This window comes from Protopterus annectens, chromosome 13.part0, assembly GCF_019279795.1.
Source record: "Protopterus annectens isolate FY-2018-M chromosome 13.part0, PAN1.0, whole genome shotgun sequence".
Lineage (NCBI taxonomy): Eukaryota > Metazoa > Chordata > Ceratodontiformes > Protopteridae > Protopterus > Protopterus annectens.
This window is the reverse complement of record NC_056747.1, coordinates 667,899,503-667,915,187: the sequence shown is the minus strand read 5'-3', so window position 1 is coordinate 667,915,187 and position 15,685 is coordinate 667,899,503. Positions and strand designations below refer to the sequence as shown.

At 45.0% G+C, this 15,685-nt stretch overlaps 1 protein-coding gene across 1 annotated transcript in view; it reads left to right on the top strand.

The window, feature by feature from the left end:
• The window catches only part of PRPF8 (pre-mRNA processing factor 8), a 2,252,227-nt gene that overhangs the window by 2,052,488 nt on the left and 184,054 nt on the right, over window positions 1–15,685 (top strand). Inside the window, exon 37 of the mRNA XM_044054875.1 lies at window positions 1,691–1,832. Coding sequence (XP_043910810.1) covers window positions 1,691–1,832 — 142 coding nt within the window. The remainder of the gene's footprint in view (window positions 1–1,690; window positions 1,833–15,685) is intronic.

Below are 15,685 nucleotides of genomic sequence, written 5' to 3'. Positions count from 1 at the left end.
GCATTTGCCTGAGTCTTACCAAGTGAACAGCCAGCTACACACTTCTATCATTCTGTTGCCAGCAGACTTTTAGCCGGCATATTTGAAGTCCATCTGCAGGAAGGACTACTCCTTAAAGAATGCTTCAGTTGCAAGCACCCAAGCCACACCTGCTCATTTCTTACATTTTACCAAGTAGTGCAACCTGATTTCCTACTCTAGGATTAGAGTTTCCTTTGGCCTCTTAGCTACTGTATAATCCTAACTTTTGATCCTTTTATTTTTATCAAGTAGGCCATCTGGCCTATGCCTAATGTTTAAGAATGAGATTGTAAATGCTGTTTGTAATATTAAGTTCTTTATCTACTATACAGAGCCCCTCAAGATGTTATGTGAGAGTATTAACCATGTTAGTTGATCTGACAGAAGCCAATCTTCTGTTGGTATCCCCCTACCCACACACATGCACACCTGCATCACAGATGGCCCCATCAGCTTTAGGCAGAGATTGAGATTGTTTGTATTTATAGCAGCTTTGTGTAATTTTTTTCTAACAGTGGCTCATATATGTTCTGTGGTGATCAGAAGTGGGGGGGGTATGGGACTACATCTGTCTTAAGTAAAGTGTAGTATTACCACAGCATACAACAGTGTGGCTTGGAGTCTCTTTCCCCCACCTTCACAGACTTGACTCATAGATCCAGTACTAGCATTCATTCAGTCCCTTTGTTCCGATGGTATGGGGAGACGGGCATTCCTGGGATTGACAAGAGCCACGCAACCCTTTTTTTCTCTTTCATAAACGAACAGAGAGCCAGTTGGGATTCCTGTTTGAATCTGTTGGTGGGGAGCAAGCCACCTTGCTGGTCCTAGGGGTAAAATACTGTCTTCTCCCTTGATGGCTTTTCTGAACTCTGATATTGCTATTTCATGAGAGAAGTGTACCTTTGCAAGGAGAGTTCCACTTGTGACATTGTGGGCTAGCCAGGCCTGAGCCTCACCAGGTAATTCCTAATGATCCCATAGGGTGCCTCACCTAGTGGTCTTTATTTTTCCATGGGTAAGTTGGCTATGGCCTTTCACTCACTCCTCCCTGACCAGCTTGCGTAAGTGCCTGAACCACTGTTCAAACTCTAGCCATCTGCATCATAGGTTTGATTTTATCCCTCTATGCCATGTATCTGGCATAGGGAATTGTGGAGTCTTGACATGAAAGAACTTGCCTTGAAAGGGCTTTTGGGAAGAAAATTGCTATATAGCCTCTGCAGAGGGTCCTGGTGAAGTTCAGTTTTGATGCTTACTATAGAGGTGCAAGTTGAGTTCATTTTGTGAGCACTGTCAGGGCAAGGCTTATTGGACCATGGACTGAGGACCAGTATTTTGTTTTGATCTGAAAGTCATACAGGAGCCTTTTAAAACCCTCTTGGTGTTATGCTACACACAAACAGTTGTCCTTGAAAATAAACTTTTTATGGGGAGTATGTATTTGGTTTTCTGTGTACCTGTCGAGGACAGCTGCCTGGCTTGGAAGTGGGTTTTTTTTTTTGTACTTAATATATGTATACGTGTGTGTGTTAGAATTTCTGTGCAGCAAGTGTGGTGTTTTTGCTGCATTTTGTTCTTTTTTGCAACTGTATTGTTTACATAAGCAGACAAAAACTGCAGAATTACATGTCATACCTAAATGGGTATTTTTTGCCTTTCTTTACAGAGCAATTTCTGCTGCAAATCTTCATCTGCGTACCAACCACATTTATGTCTCATCTGATGATATCAAAGAAACTGGTTATACTTACATTTTACCCAAGAATGTGCTAAAAAAATTCATCTGCATCTCTGATCTTCGAGCCCAGGTTTGTAGCCCAGTTTATGGAAGCATATATGAACAGTTAAATAACTTTTTGCGTTTTTGTGTGCATGAGGCATCCCTTTCTTCTTGAATTATTGCTTTAAATGATCAGTTGTGGTAAGCTGCACCCAAGTAAGCCAGCTTTTACTTGCACAGGTGATCTGTGTTGTGGAGCAGCTGTATGATGTTTTGAAGTTCGACTTCAGACTTGGAGCTCTTCTTTACTGTGTAAGGCTTTATATGTATCTAGTACGTTGCGTCTAACCTCCCTCAGCAGCACACGGCATTCATTTCTTTTTTTTTGCCTTTGATGTCTCTGTAGACTTTCACAGTATCTATTGCAGCTTAATCTGCATATTTGTTTCCCCATTAAGTCATGCTCTTGATGAATGATCACCAGAACCGTTCTGCTGGGTTTGTAGATGTTCTTCGTGCTTCACTGTTGCAGGTTGCCCTCAGTCGGCCTGATTAACAAAGTCTTGGGTCCTGGGTCAGTTGCTGTCCCTTCTTCCATGACGTCAGGTCGTCAGGGGTGTAAAACATGCAGCCGATGCCATTGCATCAGTCTTTCTTGCCGTGTGGTGCCCGAAGCAGAAGCAGTTCGCAAGTGCCGGTCGGCCGACTCCTGAAATTTTCATTTTCGAGTTTCAGAACCGAAGTCTTCAACTAAAAGTTAAGTATCCCGTTGGGGAAACTTTTTCTTGCTCCTTACCAATGTCAGTAAAAATTAATAATTGCATTACTTGTGGAAAGCAAAATACCTCAAAGATTTTCATTCGTACTGTATTCCTTGCTTAGGCCCTGACCACGACGTACCTTGCTGTCGGTTTTGTGCTTTATTTAATCAGCGCACTATCCATCATCGCTACATTTTTGCCTCTAAATATTTTGGTTCTCGGTTTAATTATCCAGAAATGTCGTCGGTTAGCCATCTGACTACTGGGATTCTGAAAAAACGCAAAGATAAAGAGAGAGGCAGGCCGCCGTGGTCCAAAGCTGCTGACGACGCTTCTCCTAAGCCAGTCGCCAGTTCGCCGGTACTCAGTGAGGTGCTTTCACAACCCCTGATACCCGCTACTTCTGATTTGTAGGCCTCTACTGAGACCCATTCAGAGTCCGGTATGCCGCAAGATACTTCAACTATGGAACCCGCGGATGTCTCTACCTTGGATGGGTCCGGAGCCGCTGTGCAGGCACAGGCTTCTGAGGGTGTGTTCAGGCCTACGGGCTAGCATATTAAATCAATGCCTCCTTCATTACTAAGGCCTTAATCTCGATCCATGTATAAAAAAACGATGCCCAGGCCACCTGCTCAGGCCTCTATGCCAAAAAAACAAATGATAAAAATGGCTGAAGATCTATCGGAGGTGGTCAATCCCCCACCTCTAAGAGGCCTAGGGCTGAGCTTGACTATGAATCTTCTGATCAGGATTCTGTTTTTTCTGACTCTTCTGATAACCTGGATTTGTCCTTACCTACTTATGAGGATTCTGATGCAGAGGACTCTCTTCCCTCTGCTTCCCCTCCTGAGGATTTTTCTTTTGGGGAAACCTTACATACTCTAAGGGAGCATTTTCACTGGGAAAGCCAGGAATTTTCTGATTCAGAAAAGAGGCTTTGGGATTTCCTTCTCCTACCTCAGCATAGGCCTTTGGCTGCTCCTCCAGTACTAGACATTGTTGATGCTTTCTCAGAATCCAGTTTGACCCCTGATTCCCTGCCTCCTGCTCCTAGTAAACCTAATAGATACTACAGGGTCCTTGAGTCCCACAAGTTCCTTTTCAAAACTCCTATTGCAGATCCAGAGACTGTTTCACAGGGGCCCAAGAGCATTAAGGCTTCTACTGCTAAAAATCCTACCCCTTCTGATAGAGACTCCAGGGCGCTGGATAGATGGGGTAAAAAGGTTTACACGTCAGCAACCTTGGCCATTAGAGCTTCAAACTGCCAATTTCATTTGTTAAAATATCAGCAACGTGTTTTTGGACTGCTTAAACAGAAAATGATGTTGATTCCTGACTGTGTAGAAAATAAGGACTTACAGGACTTAATGCATTCTGCTGAACAAGTTGGAAAACATACTTTGCAATGTGGTTTTGATTCTTTAGAGGCCTCTTGCAGGGCTGTTGTTACTGGGTCTGTGCTTAGATGGCATGCTTGGCTTAAGGAACAATCTTTGCCTGATCATGTTAAAGCTAAATTGTTGGATGCTCCTTTAAATCAGGACCGCCTGTTTGGCAACAAGGCTGAAGAAGTTCTTAAAAAGATGGAAGTTAAAGCTAAATCTATGCAAACTGTTAAAGGTTTTTTACAAGTTCAGCCTTCTAGATTTAGTAGGCACTGGCCCTCTAAGAATTGGTCCTTTCCAGGTCTTCTCAAGCCAAACCCAGACACAGCAAAAACCCCAGGTTTCAGTCCCAAGGGACTCTCAGAACTAAGCAGTGGGGAGCCTCCATTTCCAAGTCTGGGAATAACAAGACTCTCCCCTATGGTAAACTGTCTCAATGACTTCCTTTTAAAATTTCCAAGCACTTATCTTCTGACTGCCCCTTTGGGGGGAAAGATTGCTCTTCATGCAAAGAACTGGGGACTCATTACCCAGGACAAATGGGTTTCAAATATAGTGTCCCAGGGATAGCGATTTCTCTTCCACACATTGCCAACGCCAAACGGGTGGCCGGGCCTACCCCCAAATCAGTGGGCAGAGGCTCAAAAACAAATACTTTGTCTTAAGCATGGGGGCTATTCAACTGGTACCAGAAAAGGAAAAGGGACAAGGTTTCTACTTGAGACTTTTCCTGGCACCCAGAAAAGACAAATCATGGCATCCTATCCTGGACCTGTCTACTCTAAACACCTTTCTGGAGATTCCAAAATTCAGGATGCTGACTCTTCACCAATTACTTCCTATGCTAGGCAATGACGCCTGGTTGGCAACACTAGATTTAAAAGAAGCATACCTGCACATCCCAGTCAAGGAATCTTGCAGAAAGATACCTATGCTTCAAAGCAGGCTACACACACTATCAGTTCTCTGCACTGCCCTTTGGCTTATCTACTGCGCCCAGGGTATTCACAAAGTGCCTAGCTCCAGTTATTGCATTTTGCAGGCAAAAAAGTATTCAACTATACCCATATCTGGACGATTGTCTAATTCAGGCAGAAAGCCACAACATACTTTTAAATAATTTGGCCTTTGTAAAAAGGGTTCTTACTTGTCTGGGGTACACCATAAACAAAAATAAATCACAACTGGTACCCTGTCAACAAATTATATTCCTGGGAGCAAGCTTGAATACAACTTCCCAGATGGCTTACCTCATGCCAGAAAAGCAAATTCATTTGACAACCTACTTCAAACAAGTGGCCACAAAAACCCTGCTATCTGCAAGACAAATACTGCAAGCCTTGGGGTTCATGGCCTCCTGCATTCTTCAAATTCCATATGCAAGACTGCATATGTGGAAACTACAGTGGTATCTAAAAAGCCTATGGAGTCAACATTCTCACAGCCTAGAGTTCCTTTGGTGGGAAGAGGCCTGCCACCAAAACAAGGGACTAGCTTTCACACTACCCCATGTCGCCCAAACCCTAACAACAGATGCATCAGACTGTGCATGGGGGACTCACCTGGCAGGGAAGTGCATTCAGGGCAAATGGAACCCAAGTCGAATGCACCTGCATATCAATCAAAAGGAAATGGTAGCTGTACAAAATACTCTTGACAGCCTTCAAGGACTACATTCTTCCAGGACAACTACTGGTGAAGACTGACAACACCACGGTTATGTGGTGCATAAACAAGCAGGGGGGTACACATTCTTACCCCCTCTGCAGACTAGCCATGGCACTGTGGAACACAGCCTTGAGCTATCAAGTGCCACCTACAAGCTCAATTCCTGCCAGGAAAATTAAATACACTGGCAGACAGACTAAGCAGAAAACTCATGGACCCACACTAGTGGAAACTAGAACCAAGGTTTTTCAGCATGTTGACAAGCGAATGGGGGAGCACAGATATAGACCTGTTTGCTTCCCCCCAGAACTACCAATTGGACAAATTGTGCACATGGACTCCCCACAAACAAGCCTGGAAAGTGGATGCTCTGTCCTTCGGCTGGAAAAACCTATCAGTCTTTGCCTTCCCCCCACTGCCTCCGCTCTCCAAAGTACTACTGAAAGTTAAACAGGACAAACCAAGGATGATTTTGATTGCTCCAGACTGGCCACACCAACACTGATACCCCCTCCTGCGCAGTGCGTCACGGTTATCCCCATGGCACCTGCCTCAGACTCCTTCCTTGTTCTCCCAGCAGGAGAACCAGATTTTGCACCCTCAGCTTCTAACACTGAACCTTGCAGCCTGGCTAATTACCTAATACTCTCCTTTGCCATCCCTCAGTAAACCTGTGATGGATATTATTTTAGAGGCAAGGAGGCCTAGTACTAGAAAATCTTACGCTGAAAAATGGAAAAGATTCTGTGCCTGGAACCCATCTCAAGGGATGAGCACTGCAGTGCCCAATTTACCTCAGATTTTACAATACTTAACTGAGATGCTTCACAAGGGCCTGTCTTTTTTCCTCCATTAAAATCCATGCCTCAGCCATTTCAGCTCATTATAACACAGAACCTCCCCTCTTCTCTCATCCACTGACCAAGCAGTTCCTCAGAAGGGCCAAAATTTTGAGACCACCCAGGAGAGCTCCAATCCCTGCCTGGGAACTTAACTTTGTTTTGGAGAAACTCATTCTACCTCCTTTTGAGCCAGCTGCTACTGCAGACTTAAAATTTCTTTCTTGGAGAACAGCTTTCCTTTTAGCAATCACTTCAGCTAGAAGGGTATCCGAATTGTAGGCCCTTATGGCAGTGGAGCCTTTCATCATCTTTCATGCGGACAGGGTGTCCCACAGAACCAATCCATCCTTCATGCCCAAGGTGGTGTATCCAGTGTGGCTCTTAATCAGTCCATTCATTTGCCAACCTTCTTTCCCAATCCACAGAACAAAGGGGGAACGGATACTGCATTCCTTAGATGTGCACATACAACTTAGATTCTACTTGGACAGGACTAAACCTCAAAGGAAATCTGAACAACTGCTGGTGGCATTTGCTGCAAGGGCAGAGGGGAAGGCTATTTCAAAGCAAACCATTTCTAAATGGATAGGCCATTTCATTCATTTCTGCTATAAGCACCATGGAAAACCTATCCCCTATGGGATCAGACCTCACTCCACCAGGGCTGCATCTACCTCTACAGCCTTTCTCAGAGGCGTCCCTACCAGGGACATCCTAGAAGCTGCTACCTGGAGTTCTGTACATACTTTCACCAAGCATTATCATTTGCCAGTTTTCTCTAAATCCAGAGCTGGCTTGGACACTGCAGTCTTGCAGGGCCTTATAGCTGGTCCTAATGCTATTTACATTTCTCCTCCCAACCATAGCTTTGGGAATCTACCCAAATGTAATGACTGCAACAGTGAAACATGAAGAACATAATACAGTTATGCACACTTACCATAAATGTAGATGTTCGAGTGTATTCACTGTTGCAGTCCTGGTTACTCTCCCTCCAGCTCCTTAACTTCCTTTGGTTATACCTCTACTTTCTTTTACTATGCTTAATCTTTTTGCTGTATTTACTTTTTAGTTGGAGGTATATCATTGTACTTTTATATTTAATTGCTTCCCATTAGGGGGAGCACCTGACTTCTGGGGCAAAACAAACTGCTGTAATGGCGTCGGCTGCAGGTTTTATACCCCTGACGACCTGACGTCATGGAAGAAGGGACAGCAACTGATGCAAGACCCAAGACTTTGTTAATCAAGCTGACTGAGGGCTACCTGCAAGCAAATAACCCAAATGTAATGACTGCAACAGTGAATACACTCGAACATCTACATTTATGGTAAGTGTACGCAACTGTACTGTATCTCACCACAGGTTGTGTGCTTAGGGAGGTTACCGTTGATATGGTAATCGATAGGGTTTGTGTTTTTGCCAAATGGTATGATGATATATTTTTTGCATTTAGCTTGAGGTCATGACTTTGGCACGAGTCATTAGTTGCTGTGAGACCCTCTTGCAGTATGTTAACATCATTTGGGGAGTCAATGACAGGGATTTTATTTCTTGATAGCACAGAAAATCCTGGGCTTTCTAGACTGTGGAATGTCTTTGGGGCTGGGAAGGGGTTGTTTGTCCCTTTGTCAGTAGGAGAGGCTATCTTCAAGCAGCCAAAAGTAGGTAAGGAATGTAGACACACAAGGATGTGGAAAATTTTAATGATTAAAGAACCAGCAGATAAAAAACATGAGACAGTAATAACCCTGCCACTCCTGCAGAGTCCTTGGAGTTAAAGCTTCAGTGAGGCATTGCATCATTTAACCACGGTTCCACTGTCCTCAGCAACGCCTTCTCTCCTTGTATTAGTCCCTTTGAAAGTAGACAGTGGGACACAGTGTCTTTAACCTCTTACCAGGCTTTTCTAGGAATTGTTGTGATGCTCTGGCCAGACATTTGTTTCCAGGTAATTCTGTCTTTTGTGCCTGGCATGTAATGTATAATCATTGATGTTCTTCGTGTTTCACTGTTGCAGTCATCACACTGGGTTATCTGCCTGCAGGTAGCCCTCAGTCAGCTAAATACCAGAGACTTAGCATTTCTGCATCGGTTGCTGTCGCTTCAAGACTGACGTCAGGTCATCAGGGGTATAAAAACAGGCAGATGACGCCATTGCATCAGTCTTTCTTGCCAAGGAGCTCGAAGCAGAAGCAGTTCGCACGAGTGCCGGTCGGCCGATAGCAGAGTTTCTTTTCCGGAATTGAATCATCCTGAAGTCTTCCTATTGGGGATCCTTTTTTCTTGCTCTAACCAATGTCAGAAAAAGTTAACAATTGTCTCGTCTGTGGAAAGCAAATACCACACCGAGATTTCCATTCTTACTGTGTCACCTGTTTAGGCCCAGACCACAATGTACTTCGCTGTCGGTTTTGTGCTTTGTTCAACACCCGAACTATTCATCTTCGGGCCCTTATTGTTGCTAAATACTTTGGCTCTCTATCTCTGTATTCCGAAATGGCTTCGGTAAGCCATCAGACTACCGATCTTCCGAAAAAACGTAAGGCTGAAGACAGAGACCGCACAGGTCCAAAACTGCCGACAAAGCTTCGGTAAGCTAGTCGCCAGTTCAGCGGTACTCAGGTGCTTTCCCAGCCTCTGATGCCCGCTTCGATGGATTTGCAGGCCTCTACCGAGACCCGTTCGGAGTCCGGTATGCCGCGAGATTCTTCTTTGACTACGGAACCTACGGATGTCTCTACCTTGGATGGATCCAGAGCTGCTGTGCAAGCACCATTTTCAGAGGAAGTTCTTCGCATTACCGAAATTTGACCTAAATAGACTACTTATTTCACGTCTTCAGTTCTGTCTAAAACTACAGAGTTTCTAAGGGCAAGAGTACGAGCTACGCCTAAAAAACCAACAACCCGAACTCAAGCACCTGCTTCCTTGCCACATTATCAAATGCTTAAAATGGCAGACAACCTGATTATGCTGATTAGGGGAAGCCAGCCTTCCCCTGCTAAGAGAGAGACCTGTCCCCAGCAGCTCTAACAGACCAAGAGTCCGACAACTCTGAGGTTTCTGAATATGAAGACATGCCTTTATCTGCTTATGAGGATTCAGATGCAGAGGACTGCATTCCCTCTGCTTCCCCTCCAGAGGATTTTTCTTTTGGTGAAACCCTTCATACTTTACGAGAGCATTTCCACTGGAAATGCCAGGATTATCCTCATTCCAGAGACTGACTCCAGAGTATTTTTAGATGCCACAACATATCCCTTTAGCAATCCCTCCAGTTCTGGATGTTGTGGATGATATCTTTATGGAATCCAGTCTAACTCCTGATACTTTACCCCCTGCTCCAAGGAAACTAGACAGGTACTACAGAGTCCCTGACTCTCACAAATTTCTTTTCAAAAATCCTACTGCTGACCCAGAGGTCATTTCCCAGGGGCCTAAAGGTATAAAAGCAACCACAGCTAAGAATCCCACCCCTTCGGACAGGGATTCCCAAGCTTTAGACAGATAGGGTAAAAAAGTATATACCTTTGCAACTCTCACCATTAGGGCATTGAATTGCCAGTTTCACATGCTGAAATACCAGCAACATATCGAACTTATTAAGCAAAAATTATCTACCTTTACAGACTGCAGAAAACAAAGAATTACAGGAGCTTATGCATTCTGCAAGCCAAGTTAGCAAGCACACCTTGCAATGTGGCTTTGACGCCCTAGAAGCATCTTGCAGGGCAGCATTAATTAGTTCTGTACTGAGAAGGCATGCTTGGCTTAAGGAGCGGACTGTGCCAGACCATGTCAATTCAAAATTACTATACGCTCCTTTGAACAAGGACAATCTGTTTGGCACCAAAGCAGAAGTTGTTCTAAAAAATGATGGAAGAAAAAACTAAGTCTATGCAGACACTCGAAGATTTTTTTGCAAGTGCAGCCTCCAAGGTTCAGTAGGCATTGCCCCTCAAAACATTGGTCCTTTCCAGCCCCCTCAAGGCCATTTCAGACTAGACCCAGGGGAAACAGACCCCCCCCCCCAAATTACAGTCTCTGGATATGCAGAGATCTAAGCAAGGAAGTGCCTCCACTTCTAAAACAGGGAGTGCTAAGCCACCCCCTTAGGGAAAGAATTCACAATGACTTCTCAACTCCAGTCTTCACCTCTGCCCAGTTGCTCGTGCCCCTAGGAGGAAAACTTGCCCATCATGCAAAAAACAGGACCTCCATCACCAAAGATCAGTGGGTCCTCAACAGTGTATCCCGGGGTACAAATTTTACTTCCACTCACTGCCAACCCCAAAAGGGTTCCCAGATCTTCCTCCAAATCAGTGGGCAGAGGCACAAAACCAAGTTCAATCCTTGCTCACTGTTGCAGTCATCACACTTGGGTTATCTGCTTGCAGATAGCCCTCATTCGGCCTGAATACCAGAGTCTTGGGATTTCTGCGTCGGATGCTGTCGCTTCTTCCATGACGTCAAGTCGTCAGGGGTATAAAACATGCAGCCGATGCAATTACATCAGCTTTTCTTGCCATGCGGGAGCCCGAAGCAGAAGCAGTTTGCAAGTGCCTGTCTGCCGCAACCTAAAATTTTCGTTTTTCGAGTTTCAAGCCTGAAGTCTTCTAAAGCTAAGTACCCCATTGGGAATCCTTTTTTCTTGCTCTAACAGATGTCAGAAAAAGTTAACAATTGACTTGCCTGTAGAAAGCAAATACCTCACAGAGATTTTCATTCTTACTGCATCACCAGTTTAGGCCCAGACCATGACGTTCTTCGCGGTTGGTTTTGTGCCTTGTTTAACGCCCAAACTATTCATCGGGCTATCATTGTCGCTAAATTCCTTTGCTCTTGTTCTCCGTATACCGAAATGGCTTTGATAAGCCATCCGACTACCGATCTTGCGAAAAAGGGTAAGGATAAAGGCAGACGGACCACATAGGCCAGTACTCAGTGAGGTGCCTTCGCAGCCCCTGATACCCACTTCTACAGATTCGCAGGCCTCTGCTGAGACCCTTTTGGAGTCTGGTATGCCGTGAGTTGCTTCTTCGACTATGGAACTTGCGGATGTCTCTGCTTTGGATGGGACCAGAGCTGCTGTGCGGGCACTGGCTTCTGAGGGTGTATTCCAAACTTCCGATGTTCGTATTAAACTGACATCTTCATTTCTGACTAAAACTACTGAGTTTCTTGGGCCCAGAGTTGGCACTACACCTAGAAAACTGACGACCAAAGCGCATGCTCAAGCTCCCATGCCATGGAAACAAATGCTTAGAATGGCTGAAGACCGTATAACTTTAATTAGGGGAAGCCAGCCTCCCTCCCCCTCTATAAGACAAAGGATTGATTTTCCTTATGATTCCACAGACCGTGAGTCCGATGACTCTGATCCCTCTGATTACCAGGACATTCCCTTATCTACCTACAGGGATTCAGATGCAGAGGATTCCAGTCCCTCTGCCTCCCCTCCAGAGGACTTTTCTTTTGGTGAAACCTTGCATACTTTAAGACAGCATTTCCACTGGGAATGCCAGGACTTACCCACAGTCCAAAAAGAGACTCAGAGAATTTTTAGACTTGCCTCAGCACAGGCCTCTAGCTATACCCCCTGTCCTGGATATTGTAGATGATGTTTTCATGGAGTCCAGTCTTACTCCTGATTCTTTACCACCAGCTCCCAGGAAGCCTGACCGGTACTACAGAGTACCTGACTCACACAAATTTCTCTTTAAGAATCCCACTGCGGATCCAGAGAACCATTTCCCAGGGACCTAAAGGTATTAAGGCTACTACAGCCAAAAACCCTACCCCTTCGGACAGGGATTCTAGAGCTTTAGACATATGGGTTAAGAAGGTGTACACCTCTGCTATTCTTGCCATCAGGGCTCTAAATTGCCAGTTTAATATGTTAAAGTATCAGCAACATATTGTGGAGCTGATTAAACAGAAAATGATGATGATTCCTGATTGTGCAGAACATAAAGATTTACAAGAGTCAATGCATTCTGCTAACCAAGTTGGAAAACATACTTTGCAATGTGATTTTGATGCCTTAGAAGCATCTTGCAGGGCTGCTGTCACTGGGTCTGTTCTTAGAAGGCATGCTTGGCTTAAGGAACAAATATTGCCAGACTGTCAAAGCAAAATTAGTAAATGCTCCATTAAACCAAGAACGTCGTCTGTTTGGCACTAAAGCAGAAGTCCTCAAAAAGATGGAGGAAAAAGCTAAATCTATGCAAACTGTTAAAGATTTCCTATAGGTACAGCCACCTAGATTCAGTATTCATTGGCCTTCTAAAAACTGGTCTTTTCCAGTCCCTCCCAGACCTTCTCATTCCAAACCCAGGGGCAGCAGATCACCAAGACTACAGTCTCAGGGTATGCACAGATCTAAACAATGGAGTGCTCCCGTCTCAAAAACAAGTAGTAAGCCACCACCCTATGGTAAAAATTCACAATGACTTATCCTTAATTCTTTCAAACCTTGCCCAAGTACTTGCACCCTTAGGAGGAAAACTGGCCCTGCATGTAAAAAAACTGGGAGTACACTACCCAGGACAGATGGGTCTTGAACATTGTATCCCAGAGATGCAGATTCTACTTCCACTCACTGCCAAACCCAAGCGGATGGCCAGATCTCCCCCCAAACCAGTGGACAGAGGCCCAAATGCAAGTACTTTCTCTTCTCAGTATCAAGGCTATTCAACCTGTCCCAGCAGAGCAAAGGGGACAAGGTTTTTACTGCAGACTGTTTCTGGTACCCAGAAAAGAAAACTCTTGGTTGCCCTATTCTGGATCTGTCTATTCTCAACACTTTCCTGGTGGTTCCAAAATTCAAAATGCTTACTCTCCGACAGCTGGTTCCTATGCTAGCCAAAGACTCCTGGCTAGCCACCCTAGACTTAAAAGAAGCTTATCTGCACATCCCCATAAGGGAATCTTACAGGAAATATCTACGTTTCAGAGCAGGCTGTATGCACAATCAGTTCTCTGCACTTCCCTTTGGCTTATCTACCGCACCCAGAGAATTCACAAAATGCCTAGCTCCAGCTAATGCATATTGCAGTCAGAGAAAAATTCAAATTTACCCATACTTGGACGATTGCCTGATTCAGGCAGACAGTCTGGAATTGCTATTCCAGCACCTGACATTTGTAAAGAGACTTCTAACTTCACTGGGGTTTACCATCAACAAAAAGAAGTTACACCTGGTACCCAGCCAAAAGATTGTATTCCTGGGAGCAAGCTTGAGCACAACTTCCCAGACGGCATTCCTCACTCCAGAAAAACAACTTCAATCTACTGGCCACACAAACCCAACTATCTGCAAGAAAAATACTGCAAGCCCTAGGGTTCATGGCCGCTTGCATTCTACTAATTCCTTATGCAAGACTGCATATGAGGAGTGGTACTTAAAAATTCTCTGGTGTCAACATTCTCAGGACCTGGAAACAATAATTTCTATCATTCCTTGACTAAGGACAGAGTTTCTTTGGTGGGCAGAAGCCTGCCACCACAACAAGGGGCACCCTTTCACTAAACCCCCTGCCGCCCAAACCCTAACAACAAACACATCAGACTAGGCATGGGGAGCTCGCATGGCAGGACAAATGCATTCAAGGCAGATGGAGCCCAAATCAAATGCAAAAGGTTAGCTGTACAGAATGCTCTTACAGCCTTCAAATGCCTTATTCTTCCAGGACAACTATTGTTAAAGACAAGACAACACCACAGTTATGTGATACATAAACAAGCAGGGGGGAACCCAGTCCTACCCACTCTGCAGGTTAGTCGTGGCTCTGTGGAACACAGCCTTGAGCAGTCAAGTACACCTGCAAGCTCATTTCCTGCCAGGCAAATTAATCCACTAGCAGATGACTTATGCAGAAATCTTATGGACCCACATGAGTGGAAACTGGATCCCAAGTCATTCAAGCTTCTGATCCACAGGCACCAGAGGTGGACCTCTTTTGCTTCCCCGCAGAACTGTCAATTGAGCAAATATTGCACCAGAAATCCCCACAGTCAAGCATGAAATGTGGATGCCCTGTCCTTTACATGGGAAATCCTTTCAATCTGTGACTTTCCCCCTCTGCCCTTCCTCTTGAAGGTTATACTAAATATCAAACGGGACAAGCCAAGGACAATTTTGATTGCACCAGACTGGCCACGCCAGCACTGGTACCCACTTTTGCACAGTCTGACAGTAGTGCCACCATGGCACCTGTCTCAGACCACTTTCCTGCTGTCCCAGCAGGAGGGCCAAATTTTGCATATTCAGCTACACACCCTGAACCTAGCAGCCCGGCTTATCCCCTAAACTCATCACCAGCAACCCTCAGTAAACAGGTTCTGGATGTCATCCTTGAGGCAAGGAGGCCTAGTACTAGAAAATCCTATTCAGGAAAGTGGAAAAGATACTGTTCTTGGAGCCAGTCTCAGGGAATGGACACAACTGTGCCCAGCTTACCTCATATACTAAATTACTTAGCAGAAATGCACCACAAAGGCATTTCCTTCTCTTCAATTAAAATTCATGCCTCTGCCATCTCAGCTGCTTATAAAACTGAGCCCACCCCTCCTCTCTTCCTCTGGTCAAACAGTTCCTGAGAGGTGCCAAAAATTTAAGACCCCCAGGAGAGCCTGCACTCCAGCCTGGGACCTTAACTTTGTATTGAAGAAGCTCACGCTTCCACCCTTTGAACCTGCTGCTACAGCAGAGTTAAAATTCCTCTCCTGGGAAACGGCTTTACTTCTAGCCATCACTTCAGCAAGAAATGTGTCTGAATTGCAGGCCCTTCTGGCCATGGAACCCTTCATTATCTTCTTTGCGGACAGGGTTTCCCTCAGGACCAACCCTTCTTTTATGCCCAAGGTGGTATCTAGTGTGGCTTTAAACCAATCCATTCAATTGCCAACCTTTTTCCCTAATCCTCAGAATAAGGGGGAAAGGATCCTACACTCCCTGGACATGCACAGGCAGCTTAGGTTCTATCTGGACAGGACTAAACCTTCCAGAAAATCTGACCAGCTGCTTTTCAGCTTTGCTACCGGGGCAGAGGACAGGGCCATTTCAAAGCAAACCATTTCTAAATTGATAGCAGATTGCATCCATTTCTGCTACAAACACCATGGGAAATGTACGCCACAGGGGATCAGAACACATTCCAGTAGGGCTACATCAACCTCTACAGCATTTCTCAGGGGAATCCCTACCAGGGACATCCTGGAAGCTGCACCCTGGAGCTCTGTACACACCTTCACCATGCATTACCACTTATCTA